The following is a 22555-nucleotide window of genomic DNA, read 5'->3' as shown; positions in this document are numbered from 1 at the left end:
TGAGGAAGTCCAGACTTGTTATCAATACACTAAACCATAGGTGTCAAACTCGTGGCCCTCCAGATGTTATGGACTACAGTACCCATCATCCCCTGCCAGCATGATGCTGTATAACATCTGGAGGGCTGCGAGTTTGACACCTGTGCACTAAACCATCTGTATTTACACAAATCGTTCTATTGGTGTTGATACCTTTGTTGTCATAATCTAACAAACCATCTTCTTGAGTATCAGCAAGAAAGGTTGACTATATGCAGCCAGCTAACATACTGGTTGTTGGTTGGTAGGTGTAGAGTTGCCAGTGTTTTATTTTTGGCTGGACAGAGATTTCACCCCATGGAGCAATTTCTTCAGTGCTTCAGCAGTTCCAAAAGACATTGGCAGCAAAGCAACTCTTTTATCAGGGGACAGTGGCCACAGAAGGTAGGATTCTGAAGTAGAGACAGAATTCCAGGACATAAACCTAACAAACTACTTACTATGAAGAATTACCATCTCCCCTCCCTTTGGAGTTTCCAAGCATTTCCTACAAATTTGGAGTCCAACACATTCCCTAAACATTCTTGCAGTGCAAAGCATTCCCTAAACATTCTGCAGTAGTCTTCTGTAATCAAGGTAATGAAGAGTCTCGCGGCATCTTAGATTTGCAACACAAGCTCAGCATTTCCAGAGGAGCACTCCACTGTGAAGCTGCCAATTGGAATTCACACACAGGGTTGACTCTACGAGTTCAAAACTCAACACAGACTCGCTCTGCTGCAGAAATTCATTGTGCCTTCTTCAAGACTTATGGATACTATTTAACCTGATAGGCCAGGTCCACACCCACTCTGGTGCAGATGCGTAACCAGGGGGCAGGAGGACTCAAGCCCCAGGTGCTCCTTGGGTGGGAGCACAGCGAGAGCCTCCACCCTGATTGAGCTAGCCCAGCCTTGCCACCTAGATTCTTAATTTTAAAGCAACCAGAGGCAGGTATTTTTGGTGGCAGTAGCAGGGGTGGGGGTGGTGAGGGAAAGAAATGGCCTGCATTCCCACCCCCGCTGCTGCCACCAAAAAAAGAGCTTCTGGTTGCTTTAAAATTAAGGTTAGTTTGCATCTAGGTGAGCAGCAACAGGGAGGAGACTAGGCCAGGGAATGAGAACCCTGCCGGACCTGTCCTAGTCTTCTCCCAGCCACAATGCCGTTTACCCGGAAGTAAGTTAAGCTTGATTTTAAACTGGAAGCACTTTTTTTTTTTGCTGCGGTGGTGGTGGTGGGGATGTGAGCATCATTCCCCCAGCCTCCAAGCTCCCTCTACACCAGTGTTTCCCAACCTTTTCGCGGTCAGGGTACCCTTGATCTCACTCTTCATATCTCACGGTACCCCTGCCACCACCCTCCACCTTCCCCTCCCATTGCCCCTGCTTGCCACACACCCCACCTTCCCCTCCCAGGATGAAAGGAAGCACTGGGGGTGATGGCAGCTGCTGACCTTGTGGCAGGCCCTGCCCCATGGGCCAGCTCCATGTACTTGCTGGCGCCAGTGGGAGATCCCACAAAAATGAGGGGGGGCAGTAGTGTTGCTGCGGTACTCCTGGGACATGCTCACAGCACCCCAGGGTACCCTGGTTGAGAATGGCTGCTCTACACCGTTATTCTCCCTGTACCTCATTTCTTTCCCTTTCTCTCTCCCCCCTTTCTCGCTCTTTCCCACTTCTTTCTTCCCTCTTTCTCTCCCTTTCCCCTTCCTTGAGCTCTAGATGAGATACACCACTGAGTGGCAGTGTTTGCGAACAAGATCTTGAGGTACAGGTGTACAGTAAGTTAAATATGAGTATCCAGTGTGATGCACCAACAGAAAAGCCTAATGCAATCTCGGGGTGTATCAATGGAGGCATAACATTCAGATTGTAAGGGGAGGCAGTTTGAGAGCTTGCCTGGGCCCTGCTCTGATGAAACTGTTCATACTCTTACAGATGGACTCCCTTCCGTGTACTAACCAGGGCCAACTGTGCTTAGCTTTGGAGATCTGACAAGATTGGGCTCACCTGGACAATCCAAATCAGGGTCAGCAGCAGCATTAACTTACCACGGTAAGTGAAAGCGGTGATCATCACGACCCAGCCCTCCCCCTCCATTCCCCCTACAGTAAACAGACCTGAAATCAGAATTATTGGTCATAGAGGCCTCCCCGCCACTCTTATAGGAATACAGTCCACAAACACCCTACAGAGTAAACTGAGAACACACTCTTGGATCTTTAGGTAACTAATAAACTTGCTTTCCATATGTTCCAAATCTGCTTGCTTCTCTAAGAGTTTCTCATTGGAAAAAGCGGCATACGCTGGAGCATGGCCCTAGGCCAGAATGCCACACCTATAAGCCTCCCCTAGCCTGCAGTGGAGCACTTAGCATGCTAGTCTAAGGCAGGGGCCTGCAACCCGCGGCTCCGAAGCCACATGAGGCTCTTTCAGCCTTATAATTTGGCTCCATGTGGCCTGGAGGTCGGAGGGTAGCGTGGGCATGTCCTTCCAGAGCAGCGTTGGAAGGAAAGGTGAGTGGAGGGGCTGAACCGGAGGTGTCTCTGTGCATGAGGGTGCCGCTTTTTGTGTCCCCTCCACTCACCTCTCCTTCCAGCAATGCTCTAGACAGCTGGAGGGACTCGCCCACACTGCCCTTCGACTCCTGGAGGTCGGAGGGTAGCGTGGGTGTGTCTCTCCAGAGCAGCCGTCATCCCCCCTCTGCCATCCCCACAGCTGCCACCCCCCCTTTGCCCCACGGAGCAGGCAGCTGCCTGCACCGTTGGCCAAAGGGGGTTTCCCTGCCCAGCGCCTCTGCCTTCCAGCGCTGGAGGGGCCAAACCGGAGGGGCAGAACCAGAGGCAGCTCTAGGTGGAGCCACCTCTCCGGCTCAGTAGATCTTCGGGGCTGTGGAAAATTGGTCCAAGTGGCCCTTTGGGTAGTAAAGTTGCTGATCCCTGGTCTAAGGTATGCAGGCTTGTCCAGGACTGAGGAACTGTCCGTGGTCCTGCAGATCTTGTGGCTGATGTTGTGCCATCCACTACTCTGTTTAAATGCTACTTAGTTGCTGGCCATTCAAAGCCCATACTGGTAGCTGTGGTTCCTGTGGCTACTGTGTCTGATCTGGACCCCCTCAAACATGGGACAGTAGGCCTCTATTGGATTAGGAACAAAGAGTCAATCTTGACCTTAGGTTTCCTTTCCAAAAGCGGCCTCTAACTGGATGTCCCATGCGCTAGAGGAGTACTTGTGGTTAAAGCCTTCCTTTTCCCACTCGTGGAGCTGGCGTTTTGCTGCAATATGCAAGTAGAAATTCTTTGTATCGTTTACTGTATTGCATTTTATGAGACCCTTATATTGTATTTGTTTGTGTTCCTCATTTTGTGCACAGCTTCCAGAGTCTCTCTTCCGAGGGTCAATAAGCGGTCTATTGCGCTTTCCAGAATAAAATAATAAATAATATTAATAATACAGATAACTTTAGTAAACAAAATTCTTGAAATGCAGCTCGAATAGCAAAGAACGAATCCACTCCTGGTTCACAGAACATAGTCTGGGCTGACCAGAATCCGGTGTATTCCAATCTCAAAACTGAATCCTTCCAATTGGCCTGGAATTATCCTTAACAGTACTAACACTCTTCAAAATGGTATCAAGCATCCTCCAGGGGCTGCAGATTTCTCTGGGGACAGCGTGATCAGTTAACCTTCCGTTCAGCTTGTATCGTTCACTCTGAGTGAAGGACATAAGCTGAATAGATTTCTTGTGTATTAGAGCAACTGGCTCACAGAGTGGAAGAGCTTATACAGTTCAGTTGAAACTGTTTGTGATGTTTTGTGTTCTTAAGAGTTATTGGCTCACATAGTGGGAGCAGTGGAGTAGCACCAAGGGGCGGGGAGGTGTGTGTAGAAGCAGCCAGGCGTCTGTGCTCCTGTGGGAGGCGCAGAAGAGCATGGGGCACACAAGCGTGCCCCGGGCGCACAGTTCCTCCTCCTCACTCCACCCTCGAAAGGTGGGGGAGAGCTCATCCAGCTCAGTGGAAACTGTTTGTGAAACTTTATGTTCATGATAAGAGACTCCTGCGCTAAGATAATCAACAGCCAACTGCTTACTTGTGTTTCTGACATTATAAATTTATGTTCATTGATATCATCATTGACTTACCTTAAGTATGATTATTGTGAACGCGTACTTATGTTTCTCTCCAGATTTGCTGTGTGAACACGATTGTAAACTTCCCATGAGGAGGCTCTGAAGGTTAGCTACCTTTGTTAGCCCTGAGTGGCACTGTCACTTTAAAACAATTGCAAGAAAGCCTTTGGGTGCAATTTTTGTTCATTTTGGGTTGCTGCTTAGCAGTCAAACACATATATGAATAGTGAGGAACCAGTCAGCCGGCAGCCATCGAGACGATATGAGACTGGCAGCCTTTCCCTATTTGTCTAACATTTGGCTGTCAGAGTCCTTTGCTGAAAGAAGACAATCCCTGAAGTTTCATCTGGATTCCACAGACGCAGCAGCCAGAAATGAAGCCCATGGGAAGGGCCAACTGATTCAATAATAAAACAAATAATTTTTTCAAACAAAACTAAAACAAAATGAAAAAAAGAAAATGACTCTTCCTGTTGAAATCCAGGCAAACCTAGGTGCCCGTGCACACCCCGAAATACGTAAAGCATCCAAAGGGGGGGGGGGGGGGCAAAACAAGCCAGAACTCTAATAACAGATGTTCCATCTAAGACTAGAGAGACTGCTTTCAATCAGGGGGGGGGGGGGCGTGTGTGCAGGGAATGCAATTGGATTTTGCCAACATCAATAAAAGCAGAGATGTGACAATATAGGGGGACAATTTAATTTGTGCTGAAATAAATATTAGACATACAAAGTGTGCAGAATGAAAAAGGGTCACTATAAATTATGAGCAGACACATTTTGCTCAATCATTGCGAAAAGCCCTTGATATTTCCAATTTCAGGCCATCAAATTTATCATTTTTGCTGATTGAAGCAGAACTCCAAACAAATATGGATCCCGGTGCTTACTTTCACAGGTACGGGCATGGATAATTTACTACCGTGATCCGATTTGTAAATCAGCCGGGGCCACTAAATTGCAGCATAAAAACAAAAGAGCGAATGAGGTCCTTTTTCCTCTCCGTGTCCAGCAGGCTGCTACACGACATGTTTTATGTTACATATTAGATTTCCCTTGAAAGGGTTTCTATACATTCTTTTCCTCAACATGGCAGGAGAACTATTTCCCTCTCTTGGAGGTCGGAGCATTATTAGCATTTCTTTTCGCGTGCTTCAGGCCTCAAAGACAGGGAAAATGATGAATTTTTCAATTTATTGTTAAAAATTTATGCTCTGTTCTGTGCCACCTGGGCTGCGGCTACTCTGGAAGACAATCTGCTACCCACCCACCCCATGTTCCAGTTACTAAGGAAATACAAGATTCTTAACACCAAAAAGAAAAAAAAAACCACTGGATGTATTTTAGACATTTCAGTAAATTGATGCGGCCTGTTTCTGGTGAGGGAAATAGTGTTGTAAGCTGCTTTGGTTCCACACTGAGGAGAGAAACATTATAAAGACATCCGTCCGCTAATATCTGAGGCATATGCCATTCTCATATGAGCAACCCTTCGACAAATCTTAAAATCCTTCCCCATGGCTATCTGAAGAGGAAATGGATTTATGTCCCTTCGCTTTCCTCAACAAAGAACTGATTGGTGGGATTTCAGTAATGTTTCTTCCCCCCACACAAAAAAGAGCTCTGTACGTAGAGTACTAGGTGCTCTGTATGTGCTCTTTTGACCCGCAACCACAGTGCAAGTGGGACCAGCAATTCTGATTATTGTTATGTTTTTGTCTACTGTTATGTTTTTTCATGTTTTTACTTAACTTTCTTTTCCTTTCCGGTCATTCTTTGTTGACAAAATAAGAATTGTTTGGGAAACAAAAGAAGGCGGGAGAGAACAGCTATCCAGAGACTGAAGAGAAATTCTACTGAATTAACACTAACTATGCACAGAAACTGAGCCTACAGATGAATGAATTCCTGAAGTTGCATTATACTGAGGAAAACCATTGGTCTATCTCAGGGGTGTCCAACTCTGGCGCTTCAGATGTTCATGGACTACAATTCCCATCAGCCCCTGCTGGCATGGCCAATTGGGGCTGATGGGAATTGTAGTCCCTGAACATCTGAAGCGCCAGAGTTGGACACCCCTGGTCTATCTAAATCACTACCATCTGCTCTGATTGGCAGAAGCTCTCCGGAGTCTCAGGCTGAGGCCTTCCACTTCACCTCAGACCTGAGCCTTCTAACAGCAGATGCTGAAGACTGGCCCAGAGGCCTTCTGCAGGCAAGTTCTGAAGTCTGCCACTTCGAAGGAAAAGAAGAGTTTGGATTTATACCCCACCTTTCTCTCCTGTAAGGAGACTCAAGTTGGCTTACAAGCTCCTTTCCCTTCCTCTCCGCACAACAGACACCTTGTGAGGTAGGTGGGGCTGAGAGAGATCTGAAGAACTGTGACTAGCCCAAGGTCACCCAGCAGGAATGTAGGAGTGCAGAAACACATCTGGTTCACAAGATAAGCCTCTGCCACTCAGGTGGAGGAGTGGGGAATCAAACCCGGTTCTCCAGATTAGAATCCACCTGCTCTTACCCACTACACCGTGGCCTCATCTCCCGAAGGGCCACCTAAACAACCTTTTAGATGCACTTCGTCTGCAAGCCTTCGGGTTTTTAAAGCACATTCAAGGAAAAAAGAACCGATGTCTCTCAAAGGCAATCCTCCAAGAGACACAAGTTTATTTAGGGAAGGAACATCAAAGGAATAAACAGAACCAACGTAAAGTGTGATGCAATCGGGGTGTGTGTGTGTTGTTGTTCAGGTGTAGCTGCAGGTTAGGATTGAGAAAAGTCAACCAGAGAGAAGGCAGACTGCTCAACCAGCAGGCACTGATCCAACCCTGTCAGAAACAGCTCGCTGCCAATAGTGAGAGTACAACCAAGATAACACAATACCCAAATATGGCACTGGATGAGGCCTCTCCTTTCTCCTCCAACAGTAGATTGTACCCGTGTACTCGACTGCAATGTTCTGTTTACAGTTCCACATAAGGTCAAAATGCATTCAGACGTCCCATCATAAAAATTCATTTTATTCCCGCTGAAAGTTAATACATTTCCCCTCAATTTTATAAAAACCATCCGAACGAAGAAGGAACAGGCCTAGACGGAAGACCTCATCCAGTGTTCCTGCACACCAGGGTTCACATCTGCTCTGTCAACATGTTTACAGAAGAAGCCGGCAACTGGATTTTCACTTTGGGGCCCGTTCTTAAGGATGGCTGCATTTGCCAATACCAGGAAATTTAATAAGCAAACGTCGTGGACCTGGCTACCGGTTACTAATGAATTAACATTGTCTAAAAGGGCATTCCCACCATGCTAGGGGAAAAAAACCGGTGCTTACATGGAAACAGTGTTTTAAAAAGTGGCATCACTCCTAATTACCGAATGTATCCAACAGATCAGGCAACGCAAGAGGTAATAAGATGGGGATTGATTAAAAGACTGACAGGAACAAAGAAAATGCCCATGCATGCGTTGTTCCCATGTTATTCCCATGACTCAGAACCTGAAACCCACAGATCTGGACTGGCACGAAGGGAATTTCCACAGGGGAGATTAAGCGTCCGTATCTGCCCTGTACAAATATCCCAATGCATATTACAATGGAAGGCGAAGATGCTCACCAGCAGTTCTCCAGATGTCCAGAATTGCTGCCCCTGTTTTAAGGAAAGGGTTTTTTTCCAAATGACCCTATACACCAGCGGTTCTCAACCTGTGGGTCGCGACCCCTTTGGGGGTCGAACGACCCTTTCACAGGGGTCGCCTAAGACCATCGGAAAATACATATTTCCGATGGTCTTAGGAACTGAGACACAAATAATTTTATGGTTGGGAGTCACCACAACATGAGGAACTGTATTAAAGGGTCGTGGCATTAGGAAGGTTGAGAACCACTGCTATACACAATCACTTGAGAGTTAAGTCTCAGAACTCAGTGCATTTAGGAATTCACTCAGCTCAATCATCAACGCATTACCACTGATAATCCCTCCGAATACTTCACAGAAAGGGAAGTTTTCTAACAGACACAAATTGTACGTCCATGATTTTGGGGCTGTGCGAGCCTGGTCTATACAAATCGCTCTGCCCTGGCTAAGACTGTTGGTAGGCTGTTGGGGGAGTCACCTGACTGACTGACTGCTCCTGCATATTTAACAAAATCCTCCACCTGTAGAAAATTAACATGTCAAGGGGGATACTGACGCCGCCCACTCCAAAATCCTGGGTGTGTGCAGGCTGAGATTGTTTCTGGGCAAGAGAACCATTTACCCTCATGATTCGCCAGCACGTCCCTGCAGTCTGAAGTCCAAGAGCATTTCCAGTTTGTGAGGAACATCTTATCTAAACTGGGACTTTGATGTCGAGAGCCAGAAGGCAGGCTAGGCACTAACTCTGTTTAAAAGGCTCCTCAGTATTTAGAATATTTAATTCATTCTAGAAAAACTGGACTAGCAAGGCTACTCAGATTCATGCGTTAAAAAGTCAAAAACTTTGAAGAGTAGAAATTAGCCTAAGCTAAGAACAGCAAACATCCTTGCTGCGTCAGAAATAGGAAAGCTCTGTAAGTAGCAGCTGCCACAATATTACTTTTTACACACTAGCAGCTCTATCCTAAACACATAAGGCTCAATCCTTCACTGCGCAGGCACCGCTCCCATGCAGGGGACCACCAGAGGGCGCTAGAGCCCTGCGTCGCCACACCCACGGACACACAGCAGGCCGAGCTGATGGTGGTCAGTGGCTTGGATACTACAGTAAAGTTCCACTAAAAGAAGAAGGCATTCCCATCAGCAAAACCTAACTCCTTTTCTCCCTCTTCTGCAAACCTAAATGATCCAAGGAGACAGAAGAACCTCAGGAACAGAGTGTTGGCAAATTGGGAATCTGCAATGGGAAGGCGAATCGGCAAAAGATCACACATTTCCCTCCCATCTATTCGTGGAAATTTACCACAGGATCCAAGTTGGGCATACCTCTTGTATCCTCACCTTCACCCCTCGGTGAAGGACCCTGGTTTGACTGAGTGTTCCTTGTCTGGGGAGGGTAGGTTAAGGTTGGGTAAGGGGACACAGAATACAGGAGGCACACCCAGATCGCTCCCGCCCCCCGTAATGGCCCAGCAGAAACCTTGGACATGCGCCTAAACAAATACAGAACAGAACATGACATAATCTATAGTGATCCTCCTGTGCAGAGGTAGCATGCCCAAGCAGAGTAGGATTGGGACTAATATTTGGTCTGGAGTCCCATTGTTTTCGCAGTGTAAAATGTGCGTGTCCGAAAACAGGCTCAGGATCAAGGATGTAACCCATCTGAGGCGGCTTGAGAGGAAAGCCACCTGTTTTGAAAATGTTTAACATTATTTCACCAGGACCGCGGTCACTTCCAAGATAAACCGGAGTCCACATCTATCGACATTAGTCATACCGTTCAAAACTATATCGAGGATGGGGTTTCAATACTCCTGTATCTGGAAGACAGTAAAAACAGCAGGGCATTTTTACCGTCCAGAGGAATACTTACTTAAAAAAAAAAAGTTCAGGGAAGAGCAGGCAGGTTTTTATTCCCAAAAATGTTAAATAAGTCTGAACCAATAACTCAGAGGTTCAGTCGGGATGGTTCACATTCAAAGTAGATTTCCCCCCGCAATTGGTTTATATGAGTACAAAAACTTTACTTAATTGAGCGAACTTCTTCCATTTATTGAATGGAAGGAATACTGACTCAAATGTACCATGTGTGAAGATATCCCAATTTGTTGCCCCAAAGAGACTACAAATGGCATTGCAGCAACCCTTCTCATTTCATTAGACACAACCCAGCTAGTGCTGCCTGGATATTTTTTTTTGAATAAATTATTTTCATTCGGTATTGACAAGAACACACCCGACAGCACATGAGCCATTCTGTACAATACACATGATTTTTTTCCCCCCTTGAGAAGTATCGTGTCTAAGATGGCGGCCACTCGTCGTTCACAAAAGCACGGCAAAATCTCCTTGAAAATCAAGATTAATTTTGTTTTGTTTAAACATGGGATACAATTCACAGAACGGGCTCTCGGAAGGGAAGGGACAGATTTTCGTACGACCTTGACTTGAGATGCAGAATTTTATAAACCCCCAGCAGAAAGACCAGCTGCTCCGAGTGTTCGTTAGAGACGCACCCATCTGCTTCCCAGAAGCCAGCTACGCAACCGTGGGCGCCAGTCTGCTGATAAAGGAAATGCTGCCGAGGCAAAGCCTGCGCACGAAGACGGGACAGGACGGCTTCATGATGACGTGCTCGACCACAATTCGCAGCTCGGTGAAGAGGGTCCTGAAAAGAAGATTTCCCGCGGGTCAGAAGTATGTTTACAAGCCGCGCCAGGTATGACCGGAATGCCTCTTCAGGCAAGTGAACAGAACAATAACATGATCGCAGAGGTCATTCCGCCTTAGATTGCACTGAGCAATCTCACATGGGAAACTCGAGATGCAACTTCAGGTCGCAGTAGAGGTGGGGAACCACAGAACAGCCTGCAGCCAGGAATGTCGAGGGCTACACCGCGTTGGCCGGATTCAATACGCACCCAGTTACTTCCATTGTATAGTTAGCTTTGGCGCTGGGCTGGCTTCTAAGGATCCCAGTTGTTCGTCACTGTTTTGTTTTACAGCCAATCTCTTTTGTTATTGCCTTTGTCGTCATTTTTCCAGGCTGCTTATTTTTTTACTGAAAGCTGCCTTAAGAAGCCATGAGCTAAGGGTGCTGCAGACACCGTTCTTTAAACACGGGCAGACAAGTTCCCCCATCTAAAAGTGTCCCAATAATAGTTAGGCAGGAGTATTTTGGAACCTCTCTATTCCAACTTTCCTCCAGAAAGCTCAGGGTGACATGGCTCTGCCCCCCCCCCCCCCATTTTAGCCTCTCATCTCTCTCTCTCACACACACACACAGACACACTCACCTCTAAAAGGTAAGTTAGGCTGAGAGTGTGCAACTGGCCCACGAGCACCCAGCGCTTTTTATTGTCAGTGGAGCCTGGAATCTGGGTCTCCCAAGATCCCAACGCAGCCCTTCAAGCGCTGCAATATGCTGGCTCGTTGCTACAGCCTTAAAACCTGCAGAGAACCTAAGTACTCTAACTCCACATCCAAGAATCTCAGAGCCTGGGAGAGATCTGCACGCTTCCAAGCTCAAAAGACGCACTGAATACCTTGTAATCCTGAAGTCTATGCCATATATAGTAACCCTCACACAATGTCACAGTATGCTGATTATATTACAAAACGCTACGAAGGAAGAGAGAGGCAGGGGACCGAAGATGGCCAATACCAAGTCATCCGTTTAGTTCCAGCCTAGCCTTAAAATGCCCGAATCTGCAGGGGATGTCCTCTTTCTCTAATGGGGATGCCTTCTGCTTGCAGCAAACATCCCTCGGGCCTTCAGGCATTGGCTCATTCAACCTGGCACCGCCTACTTTCTCCTGAGACGCAAGCCATTCACAGCTCAGAATCCAAACGGGGAAATGCCAGAGGATGAAAGCAGAACCTCCCACACACAAGTTATCAGCAATGCCTTATTTTTCAAAACTTACAGCTACCAAATTGCAGATAATCTTAAAACACTGAGATCGCAAAAGCTCCAGGGCTAAAGCACCAGCATTTCCAAAGTACATAACAACTACGCGCACATGGGAATTTCTGCCCAGTTTCTTACCGGCAATAAGGATTTCTGCGGGAGGAGTAACGTAGCGTGAGGAACCTGTAGTAAATGAAAGGCTGCAGCAAGCTTCCCTGTCCACTGGAAAGAAAAAAAAAAGGGGGGGGGGTGAGAACAAACAGTTATGAAAGGAAGGATTAATTGAAGGATACAAGGTTTGATGTATAAACTGTCCACTTCTCAATCTACACAACAAATGCTTCTGAACTACAAACGTCCACCACGTTGTTTTAATGCACGCAAGCTAAGAGATACACAGAGATGTCTGTCAGCCAACGGCTATCTTTTATTTTGAAAATTTTGTGGCAGCTAAGAAAGAAGCACCATATTAACAAAAAAATTGACCATAGCAACCACAAATGGGACCACAGAGCAACCCGCAGCAGCAGCAATGCCTAGCCAACATCAGAAACAGCAGTTCCTTAGAGATTTAGAATATTAGGGATTGCACGCACACAGTGCAATCCTAAAGTGAGTTACTCCACACAAATCTCTCACTGGAGGACGAGCTCAAGCATCCTTGGACAGACACACAGCAAACGCTGTAAAACTCAAACCCAAGATTTTGGGGTTATTCTTTCAGCTCACGTGTCAGCCTAGGGTGAAACCTGCAGTTTGAGTCTGTGGAGCTCCTCGTCCTCTTCCTGGCTGGGGTGGGGGTGGGTGGGTGGGGAGCGCAGATATCCCACCCCACCTTCCCCCTTTCCAGGTGATCTTCAGCCCATCCTTGCCCCCATTGGTCAGGGAGTGGCTGACATAGCTGGTAAGCTACAGAACCATGGGACAGGACCTGTGGACTGGGCTGACCTCTGGCACGCAGTCAGCCTTTCAGGTGGGGGCTCACTTGCGCAGGACCCTGTGGAGGCCAGTGGCTTGCCCCTCCCTGTTCTCCTCGTCTCGTCTCTCCTCTCCTAACCTCCCTCTATGGCTGTCCTAATACAGTGGTGTTCCTCTCTTGACCTACTCTCTCTTCCTCCTTCACTCTTTCGCCCCTTGAGCCCATCCTTTACCTGCCTTTTACACCCTCCCTTGCTCATTCTCTCTCACACACCTCCTCCACCCGTCCATAGGCCCTTGGGCTGTCTGTCCGGCCCTGCAGGGGCCTAGGTTGGCTGGCCAGCCCGTAGCCCCTTTTAGGGGTGGGCGGAGCAAGACATTCCCGCTCCCTCTTCCCTGCAGCAACTCAGGCATGCCCCATCAAGTGGCAGAAGGCTTATCCTTCAGGCCTGCTGGCTGCTTGGTCAGCAGCTCATCGCTGACTCCTGCTAGCTTCCCCTGCTTCGGCCTGATATTGGAGAGGGTTAGGCTGACTGCAGCAGCGAGCCCTGGCTCAGCGTTGCTTCCCCTAGCTGCCCTGATATTTGCGAGGAGTGGGGTGGGGCTGGTGGCGTGGCAGGCAGCTGGGCTCTCTTGGGCCAGCTTCGGGTGGGATGGGGAGAATTCTGGGGCAGCAGCAGACATTGTCCCCGACAGTGTCTCAGTTCCCAGTCAGTCAAGCAGGTGCCTGAAGTAGGACAAGGCTAAGATACACTATGGCTACTCAATAGCCTTGTGTGCTCTAACTGGGCTATAAAACAGCTTGACCGCTGATAAAAGGTCCAAGGATTATCTAGCATACCTGAAAAGCATGAACACGGTTGCAGGCATTAAGAAGATCTCGTTGCAAGCTACAAATTTCAGGATGTTCTGCTGGTTTGTGCTTAATTTGTCCAAGAGATTTCGTAGGAAAAGAAGACTATTTGAGCCTCTCGCCTTCAAAAGGGGGGAAAAAAGAGAAAAATCCAAACAGTTTTTGCATTCACTTGACATAAAGGTTGCAAGTATTTCACAGACCCTGAATGCTAGCAGACAGCGATATGAATTTCTGAAGTCTAAAGAATACGTGGGAGGAAATGACTTTACAAATATTTTTCTTCAGAAATTAAAAACATAGTTAACAAACACATTGAGAGCCGCAGGATTTGTCTGTGACTCAGCTGTCAGTCATACACAAAATATTTTACGCTTTCTGACAGAAATGTAGCATTGTTTTAGTAACGTATATCTTTTTAGACGTGCATGCATTGTACAGTTGCAATGGAACTGAATACACAATGGCGCACTCCCTTGGCAGCCCCATAAAATGGCTCTAATCCTGCGTTTTAGGATTTTTTTCGGAAACGTTAAAGGGAAGAACTAACTCTGGCGACAAGGATTACAAATGAAGATCTCTTGCCCCGCTAACAATGTGTCAGTATTTATTATCACAGTCAATGACCGCAAAATAAAAAAAAAGAAAAAATCCAACGTACAATCATTTCTGATCCCATAGTTTACAGCTACCAAAATCCCAAATTAAATTTACGTAATTCAGAACAATAAAATGAAACTACATTCTCCATTGAAACATGAGTGGATCATAGAATAATAGAGTTGGAAGATACCCCAAGGGCCATCAAGTCCAACCCCCTGCAATGCAGGAACACACCATCAAAGCACTCCCAATCCAGACTTTGTTTACAAACCTCTAAAAAAGGAGACTCCACCACTCTCCGAGACAGTAAATTCCACTGTTGAACAGCCCTGACGGTCGGGAAGTTCTTCCAAATATTTAGGTGGAATCTCTTTTCGATGCTGTGCAAAATTTTGCTACCTTCTCTACAACAGAGTTAATCACTGGCTGGCCAATGAAATGAGAGGTCTTCCAAATGCTTGAAGACCCAATCGGGCCACTGAGGAATAGACTTAAAGGGCATTTTAAGTGGGCCTGCTTCGTGCCTCACCCATGCTTCAGAGCCCCTGCAGACATTTTGCACAGGGCCCGCTGAAAAGAATAAGACATCTGCAAACCAAACCTGCTGTGCCTTGGCTTCCCAATTCCCTGCAGTGCTGCTCAGGGGGGAGATGCGCAAAGCCTCATGGGCGGCTGTGACTATAAACTTCCAGCAGTTAATCCTCACCAGCTGCAGACTGGGAGGCGAGGCCTGCTTTGTGCCGTGCAACAAAATTAGACCATGCGCCCTGCCATTTTCTCCCTGCACCCTAACTTTAGCAAGGTGCAGCTCACACTCCTCCCTTCAAACCAGGACAGCAGATGTTTTCTACCTCTGAACCGAAAACCCATGGATCCCGCCCCCCCAGTGCAAGGATCCCCACTGCTCTTGGCCCCACTCTTGAACCAGCAGCCCTGTCTAAGCCTGGGGAAAAATATTCCCAAGATCATGGGACGGACCCACGTGGAGCAACAACAACACAGACTGGGAGGCTGCCCTGGGGAGGAAGTAAAATCACTCTCCTCTGCCAGTTGTGAGAGCTCTCCTGTTCCCCTCCTCTCTCCCCACTGCAGCCTCCCACCCATGTGGAACCCCACAACCCCAGGAATAAATTTTCCCAAGGTTGGAAACAGTGTGTTGGAATTTAAGATCTGGCAATACCACAAGAGAATCTAGGGAAAATGGAGTCCAGGGGCAAAATCTGAATTTCCCGCCCAACTCCCCCTGCACCCAGGTCTACTGCTTGCAGCTGGCGAGGTGCCCAGATCTACTGCCTGGAGCCAGTGAGCATGGCCTGGGCCCAGTACCCCCCCCCCCAACATGATTAGATGGTGGGCAGCCAGGGGTATGTGATACCCCATGTCCAGTGGTGGGATTAAGCAGGTTCGCACCACTTCGGCAGAACCGGTTGTTAAAACGGTGCTTGTAAACAACCAGTTGTTAAATTATTTGAATCCCACCACTGCTCATGCCCCCCTGGCAGATACGTCCCTGGGCAACATGCACAGCTGCTGACAGTCTGAGGGACCCAACCCAGTGTGTAACCCTTGCATCCTTTCTTTCTTACGAGGAGCTCAGAGGCTGCCCCACCGACACAAGTGAGATCACATGCTATTGCCATACTTACATCCAGGACCTTCTTTGTGTAGGTAGCGGCATGAAGCAACGAGAACAACAGAACAGGGAAAATGCTCACTGAAGCAGATGATAAGGAAAAACTGCATGACTTGAGAAGCAGTAGCACATCCTCACATTGTGAACGTTCAAACACAGGTGCCCTCTTATGGCGTCAGAACATCCTCGGTCCCCGTTTGTGGTCCCAGGAACAAGAGGCTTCCAATTCCACCAGCCTGCCTAAATTTGGTTTGGCCTTTTCCAGAGCCTGCTTTGAGGCCCTCCCGTTGGCTGCACTACCTGGTAAGTTTTAAAACATACCATTGGGAGTCATGCCACTGCCTTTGCAGTACCAAGGACATGGAGACGATTAAACATATATTACTCCACTGTGAACTTTATACCATTAAGAGGAACCAACTAATTACACCCCAGTTACATCGCTTTAGACATTTAAGCCATACACCTGATGCAGAGGATTTTCTGCCCAGACTTTTGCTTGAGGATAAGGAGACAAAAATCTCATTGGCTGTGGCAAATAGCTTGTTCCTCTGAATGCAAAAAAAAAATATCGTGATAAATGTGTGAAATTCCTCACTTTGAAAAGGGGAGATGCTTATCTGTATTTGTATTCTTTTATTGCTGCTGTCCTGGTAATTCCTTTCTTTTTATCTCTGGTTGTTTGACTTTTAATTTTGTTTTTATGCATTGTTTTCATATTGCTGGGTGTACCGGGAGAAAATGGCACCCGGGGTAACACCTGCTCAAGCGCCCCCCTCCCCGCTTACCTCAGCCGGTGGAGGAGGGGGGCGGTGGTCCCAGGAAGCCTGGCAGGGCGGGGGCGGGCCTGTGGCAGGTTCTTGGCCCAGGCAGTGGCACCTCTCCATGGAACGTGTGTGTGTGTGGGGGGGTATTTTGCACTCCCCACAGGATTTAATGGGTGGTGCCCAGGGTCAATCGACCCTCCCATGTCCCTCTGGCAGATACACCCCTGCTGGTCGATGACCGTAATCAATTAAAGAAAGTAAGAGGTTTCTGAGGAGGCCTGGCTTCACGCAGCTGGGCAGGTGGAGGAGACTGCAGACGCCCGACCCTTAGGATGAGGAAGGACAACTTTAACATGCAGGACAATCTGCTGACCGATTACTTAGTGGGGCCTGCTTTCTAAGGCAGTTTTTGAGCAATGCACCAGAACCAATGGAGGCGAAGAAGTGCTACTTTTCAGCATTGCCCAACTGAACTGTCGGTCCACTCCTTCATCAATGAGGCTGCGGCTCTGCTTTGCACGAAGAAGGTCCCGGAATCAGCCTCCAATTAAAAGGACCAAGCAGCAGGTGATGGGGGAAATCGCTGATTGAAGCTCTGGAGAGCCACTGACAGTCAGAGCAGACAACACTGGGCTTGACAGACTGAGGGTTTGACTCCACGAGGCACCTTTCTGCAACCTTCTGTGAAGAGGTCTCAGCAATACACATCTCTATTTGGCCAGTTTAAAAGAAGTCAAAGAGCTTCTGTGTAAAGTTTAATAAATTAAAGACTTGCTAAGGAAGTTTTTTTTTTTCCTTAAAGAGCCCACTCCCATTAACCAGGCACTCTTTTGGAAGAGGTATTCCTGTTCTCTCACCATCCGGCCCCTTTGAAGTGGAGTCTGCCTCTCCAGGCCCAACTAATTAAGAGGTAGTATTTTGACATTCGGGTCAGGCCCCTTCCGCACACGCAAAATAATGCGTTTTCAAACCACTTTCACAACTGTTTCCAAGTGGATTTTGCTATTCCGCACAGCTTCAAAGAGCACTGAAAGCAGTTTGAAAGTGCATTATTCTGCATGTGCGGAATGAGCCTCAGGGAGTTGTCAACTGCAGTCTCAGAAGCTAAGCTCAAGTGCCAGGTGAAATCGCCAAAATGGACTTCAGGGTGTTTAAACACACAAATCGGCAAGGTGCTCCTGCACGAATAGCCAACATAGCTTGCTTTTTAACATTTATGCTCCTAAATTCATCAATTGTCTCTGCCATCACAAAGTTGCTTAAACTTAAAGGCCTCTCCATCCGTACACTGTTGGATGCATTGTAGGTTCTTGGAACGTCTCGTTTCTATTACCTGCCTTTGAAACAGTAAATATACCCCTGACACCCCCATACCTCACTTAACACAGCCTTCCTCCAAAAGCAAAAGTCAACATATGCCCCCACCATTAGTTTGATTCTCACAACAATCCTGCAAGGTAGACAACCTCAGGAACAATAAACCAATCCAAGGCCACACAATAGTATTTCAGCCCCTCATCCCAGCCCTGGTGCCACATTCAAAATCAAGCCACTCTGGGGTGTGTTAATATTCCAGGTGTCTAAGGAACCCTTTGAAGAAAGGATACTTGTAACAGGGTAGGAATTCACAAAGATGAGGGAATATAAGAGGTAGTGGCAGCTGTCCTCCACCAGGGCCTGAGCCAAGAACGCTCGGCTCAGCTGGAAGTGCGGCAACCGTTGGTGAAGCCGGAGGGCGCTGGTGAGGGCATTTGCCAGCAAGGCACGTTGATAAAAGCTCGCTGCTTCGTGCAACCTGAGAATTATCAAAGGAGAGGTTACCATACAAACCAAGGCACAGCTGCCGGTCTTCCTCCCACGAGCCTTGCATCATTTTTGCTAAGGCTCTGGAGCCGGCCCAGCCTCCCACAGCCGAGGCACAATCCCCGCGTCACACTGAGAAGAAGTCCCTGCACTTTGGTGCTGAATCGCACAGGTACCTCGAGTGGGAAGCAGAGGAGGATTCATAAACATATGCTTCTTTGCAGAAAAAAAGAAAAAGACTCTGGTAAACAACACAAAGATATGCATTCGTTGGAAACCAGTCATCTTGGGCCTGGACCCAACAGCGTGTTTCTGCAAGCAGAAGGATTTTTATCTGTGCATCATCCCTTTCTCTCTTCCTCTCTCTCACTGCAGCTCAAAAACATCCCAAAACGTTTTAGGCAGTACGTTATAAGGCAAGGAGTGGAAGGGGTGGGGGGACTGCACGCCACAGACAAAAACCCACAAATGGCCTGTTGGATCCAAGCTTGTATATCCGGAGCTTGGTAAAACAGACATGGCTCAACTATTCCAAAGCAAGAATATTAACACTATTCAGGTTAAAATGCGTTAACACTTACATGTACACTTCACAACTTCTACTACAGGGGACAGCAATTAACAGAAAAAAACATTCCAAAGGTTTCAGCGAACATAAACATCAAATGGTTGTGGTGGGTTTTCCGGGCTGCATGGCCGTGGTCTGGTGGATCTTGTTCCTAACATTTCGCCTGCCCCTGTGGCTGGCATCTTCAGAGGTGTATCACAGAGGGAAGTCTGTTACACACCGTGTAACTTCCCTCTGTAATACACCTCTGAAGATGCCAGCCACAGATGCAGGTGAAACGTTAGGAACAAGATCCACCAGACCACGGCCACGCAGCATGGAAAACCCACCACAACCTGTTGAATCCGGCCATGAAAGCCTTCGACAATACAATAAACATCAAAGCTTTGAACAATCGTGTGAACTCACTGAGTATGCATGTATAGACTACAAAGGTCATTAAATATCAGTGCATATTTACCTACTGACCATAGCAGAAAAGACTACAGAAAAAGTTCAGTTGCCTCACTGAAATCTATCAAGATTCAGCCAGGTCTGGACGGGGCCTGTGCATTTTGCAGAACCATCCACCCTATTTGCATTCCTGGTCCCATCTGACCCCTGTCTTACTGAACACCCTCTCAGAGGGTCCTCTCGGTCCAAGGGCAATGTGGCTTTTAAGACAGTTCTTATACGTACCCTAGAAGAGGCAGGACAAATAATGCTGAACAGTAAACGGTGAATATCCTGGACAGCCACATCGCTGTGTCCAGTTTATTAGACATGAGGAATTGCTGCAACAAGGAAAAGAAATAGAAGCCAGAATGTAAAATATGTCACTTCCAGTTAGATAAAAATATATTCTTGGTTTTGTATGCGTAAATTACAGGCAGAATGGAGGATATATAGACAGATAGACAGTGTAAAATCAGGACTTACAATCCATTTTCAAAGAGACAAACAAGTCTCTTTGCTGAGGCTTGGGACTGGCTCTTTGTACAGGTCAAGGGGACCCCTTGTTGCTCTGCTAACAGCCATGACATCTAGCTGGTGGGTACATGCTGTCCAGCACTACAGGAAACAGGCTGAAAGGACCCAAACTGATTCCTGGTGTGGTTCTGGCCCAAGGAAGCCTTGAGATGTCTGTGCACAAGGGTATTGCTTGGTCTGATGGCAAGGACAGCAGGCAGCTCATCTTACTTTTACTTCCGCACTGTAGCAAGCTTGGGCAACAGTGACAGATTTACTACAGGAAACACACTGGCACATCCCCGTCAGTGAACGATACGTCCAAGGCACTTAACCCGCTGCAGGAAACTTCCCACAGCCACTTAGAACAGTCTGGGAGTCCTTTGCTACTGGTCATGCATAACAAACCCCAACATGGTGGGCACTTTTCCCGCTAAACCTGTCAGGCAGCCAAACAAACACAGCCTGCAGGTTTACTGAAGAGAAGAATGCTGTTAGGACTTGGGATCTGCTTGCCCCTGAAGGAAACCACCCAACTCCCAAACCTGCTCATACATGACAGAATCACTGCTGACTGTGCCTTCCTAGGGCTGCCCCAGTACAACGTCACAGTGTTGCACTTGCACAGCAAGAACACTCCTACCACATACTAAGCAAAAGAATGCAGCACCAAAGTATAAGCCAAGCCACACCTGCCCTAATTCAGAGGAAGAATCACGCTTTTCTCAACTGTAAGAAGTCTCAAAGTGGCTTATAAACTCCTTCCCTTCCCAAATCAGACACCTTGTGAGGTAGGTGGGGCTGAGAAAATTCAGAGAGAATGGGGACTAGCCCAAGGTCACCCTGCAGGCCTCATGTGTAGGAGTGGGGAAACCAGATTAGAGTCCACCACTCATGTGGAAGAGTGAGGAATCGAATCCATATTAGAGTCCATCGCTCTTAACGATGTAGTAGCTCCATGAGGCCTTTATTAACCCCGTTTTCCCACTGCCTGTTTGAGACAAGAAGGCAAACATCAATCCCAGCACACCCAGCTGGTAGCCCCCATCACCATAGGGTTAAAAGCAGCCCAGGTTTGGTATACATCAACAGAGAGGGAGGCCGCTTGCTGTAATCTGAGAGCAGCAGGTGGTTGGAAACGAACACACAAAAGAGGAGCCTTGCCCACCCCTGTGTGTTTTGCTTAAATTTATGTTTGCCTGCTAAGCAGAAGGGGCAGGATAAATCTAGTTTTTAGAGTCACACCCACCCCATGCAGAAAAGCACAAAGCAGACTGGCAGGATGTCACCCACAGCCCGCAGCCACAAGTTCCTGCCCCTGATCTACTTGCACATTTTGTGGGTGTTCTTCTCAACATGAGCATAATAGGCAGCCAGCAGCCCAGACAATTTCTTCCACATTGACTGAAGGAGGAAAAGGGATGTAAAACCAAGTGAGCTGATATGGAAGTAAACCCTGCTACAATCAGCAGGGCTTTATTTTGTATCTGTTTGCTTTGGAGGCATTATTTCCAAGCACCTTGGAGAAGCCAGGCAGCATTTAAACCCATGCCAGCCACAGTGGGAGAATTACAGTCACCTCCTTGAGCTCGCTGCAAAAAGCCACTTTTATGGTGCAGTGGCCGCAGTGTTAGACAAGGATCTGAGAGACGGAAGGTTTGAATCTCCACTCTGCCACATAAACTCACTGCGCAGTCTGAGCCCAGCCACGCTCTCTCTTTGCCTGGTCTACCTCACAGGATTGTTGTACGTGTGAACTGAAAGCGGGGACAATATATACTACCCAGAATTCCTTGGAAGAAAAATCTCTTGAGCTCTCTTTCGAGCCAGATCCCCGAGACAACCCGAAAGGGGTTGCAGCTTCCCGGAAAATCTCTTCTGCAAGGGATACCGTCCCGACAAGCTCATCCGCAAGTGGTCTGAAACCGGTTTATAGCTGCCTCGTGTAGACAGAACCAGAGCAGGTGCCCAAATCGGGGGGTGGGGTGGTGGAGACTGGACAGCAGAGCCTCTGCCCCTGGTCCCTCTCTCCACACTCACCACGGCTCCTCCGCCGGCGCCTCCCTGCATGGGCCCGTTCTGCGCCGTGTCCGCCATGGCCGCGCCGCCACAGCTCGGGAAGGAGAGAGTTAATCCCGGGGAGAGCAAAAGGAGGGGCAGAGGGAAGAGTCAGGCCGCGCCGGACCAGGCTGCTGCAGCGGCCGCCCCACGCGCTACACGGAAATAGCGCGAGCCGGTTCCGGGCGGAAGGAACGCCAGAGAAGGGCAACGGCCGCCAAGTGCGCCACACGCGCCGGAAGCTTCTGGCAGGGAGCGAGGACCTCAAGGCTGCCCTGGACAGTGGAACGGCTCGCCAGTGCGCACGCGCAGAGAGGACGCCTCATCCGGGTAACCGGCCTGCGCGTCCAGGAGCATGATGGGACATGTAGTCTCTGAGGCGCCGAGTGCCTTGCGCCTTAAGACAGCCCCAAGAAGGAGGCTTTGCTTGCGAAAAGATGGAAACTTGCCTGAAGGGGCTGGGGAGGAGGGGAGGGTGCCACCCAAACAGGGTTTCCTCCTTCCTGTTCTACGAATGCAACAGGTGAAGCTTCCCCATTCTCTTCCTCGAGTCGCAGGTGAAGCAGCTGCACCCTTTGCAAAGGAATCCTGCTCGCTCCCTTCAAGCAAAATCGTTCAGGAAGGAGAGTGCAGCCTGGATCTTCTCTGTCTCACTGAACATCTTGTACACATTCGTTCAGTGTACAGTCTAAACACACTCAT

General features: G+C 48.1%; 1 protein-coding gene across 1 annotated transcript; it reads right to left on the bottom strand.

Moving 5' to 3' along the window:
- Window positions 1-7147: 7147 nt before the first annotated feature.
- Window positions 7148-22152, bottom strand: TMEM33 (transmembrane protein 33). Its single transcript, XM_048509805.1, has 7 exons — window positions 21836-22152; window positions 19526-19620; window positions 18084-18271; window positions 15723-15790; window positions 13462-13595; window positions 11841-11924; window positions 7148-10460 (listed from the first exon to the last, which is right to left on the bottom strand). The coding sequence occupies exons 1-7, from the start codon at window positions 21890-21892 to the stop codon at window positions 10331-10333; spliced, it is 756 nt and encodes a 251-aa protein (XP_048365762.1). The 5' UTR covers window positions 21893-22152; the 3' UTR covers window positions 7148-10330.
- Window positions 22153-22555: the final 403 nt, after the last annotated feature.

Source organism: Sphaerodactylus townsendi, linkage group LG10 (genome assembly GCF_021028975.2).
Source record: "Sphaerodactylus townsendi isolate TG3544 linkage group LG10, MPM_Stown_v2.3, whole genome shotgun sequence".
NCBI classification, from domain to species: Eukaryota; Metazoa; Chordata; class Lepidosauria; order Squamata; family Sphaerodactylidae; genus Sphaerodactylus; species Sphaerodactylus townsendi.
This window is presented reverse-complemented; position numbering and strand designations above follow the sequence as displayed.

What these genes read in the sequence shown, in the direction of transcription:
- TMEM33 (XM_048509805.1), bottom strand. Translation starts at nt 21,892, where the DNA reads ATGGCGGACACGGCGCAGAACGGGCCCATGCAGGGAGGCGCCGGCGGA. An exon ending in GCGCCGGCGGAGGAGCCGTG is followed by an intron (nt 19,621 to 21,835) that starts GTGAGTGTGGAG and finishes TCCTTGTTGCAG; the next exon opens with CAATTCCTCATGTCTAATAA. An exon ending in GAATTCCTACCCTGTTACAA is followed by an intron (nt 15,791 to 18,083) that starts GTATCCTTTCTT and finishes CATCTGCTTCAG; the next exon opens with TGAGCATTTTCCCTGTTCTG.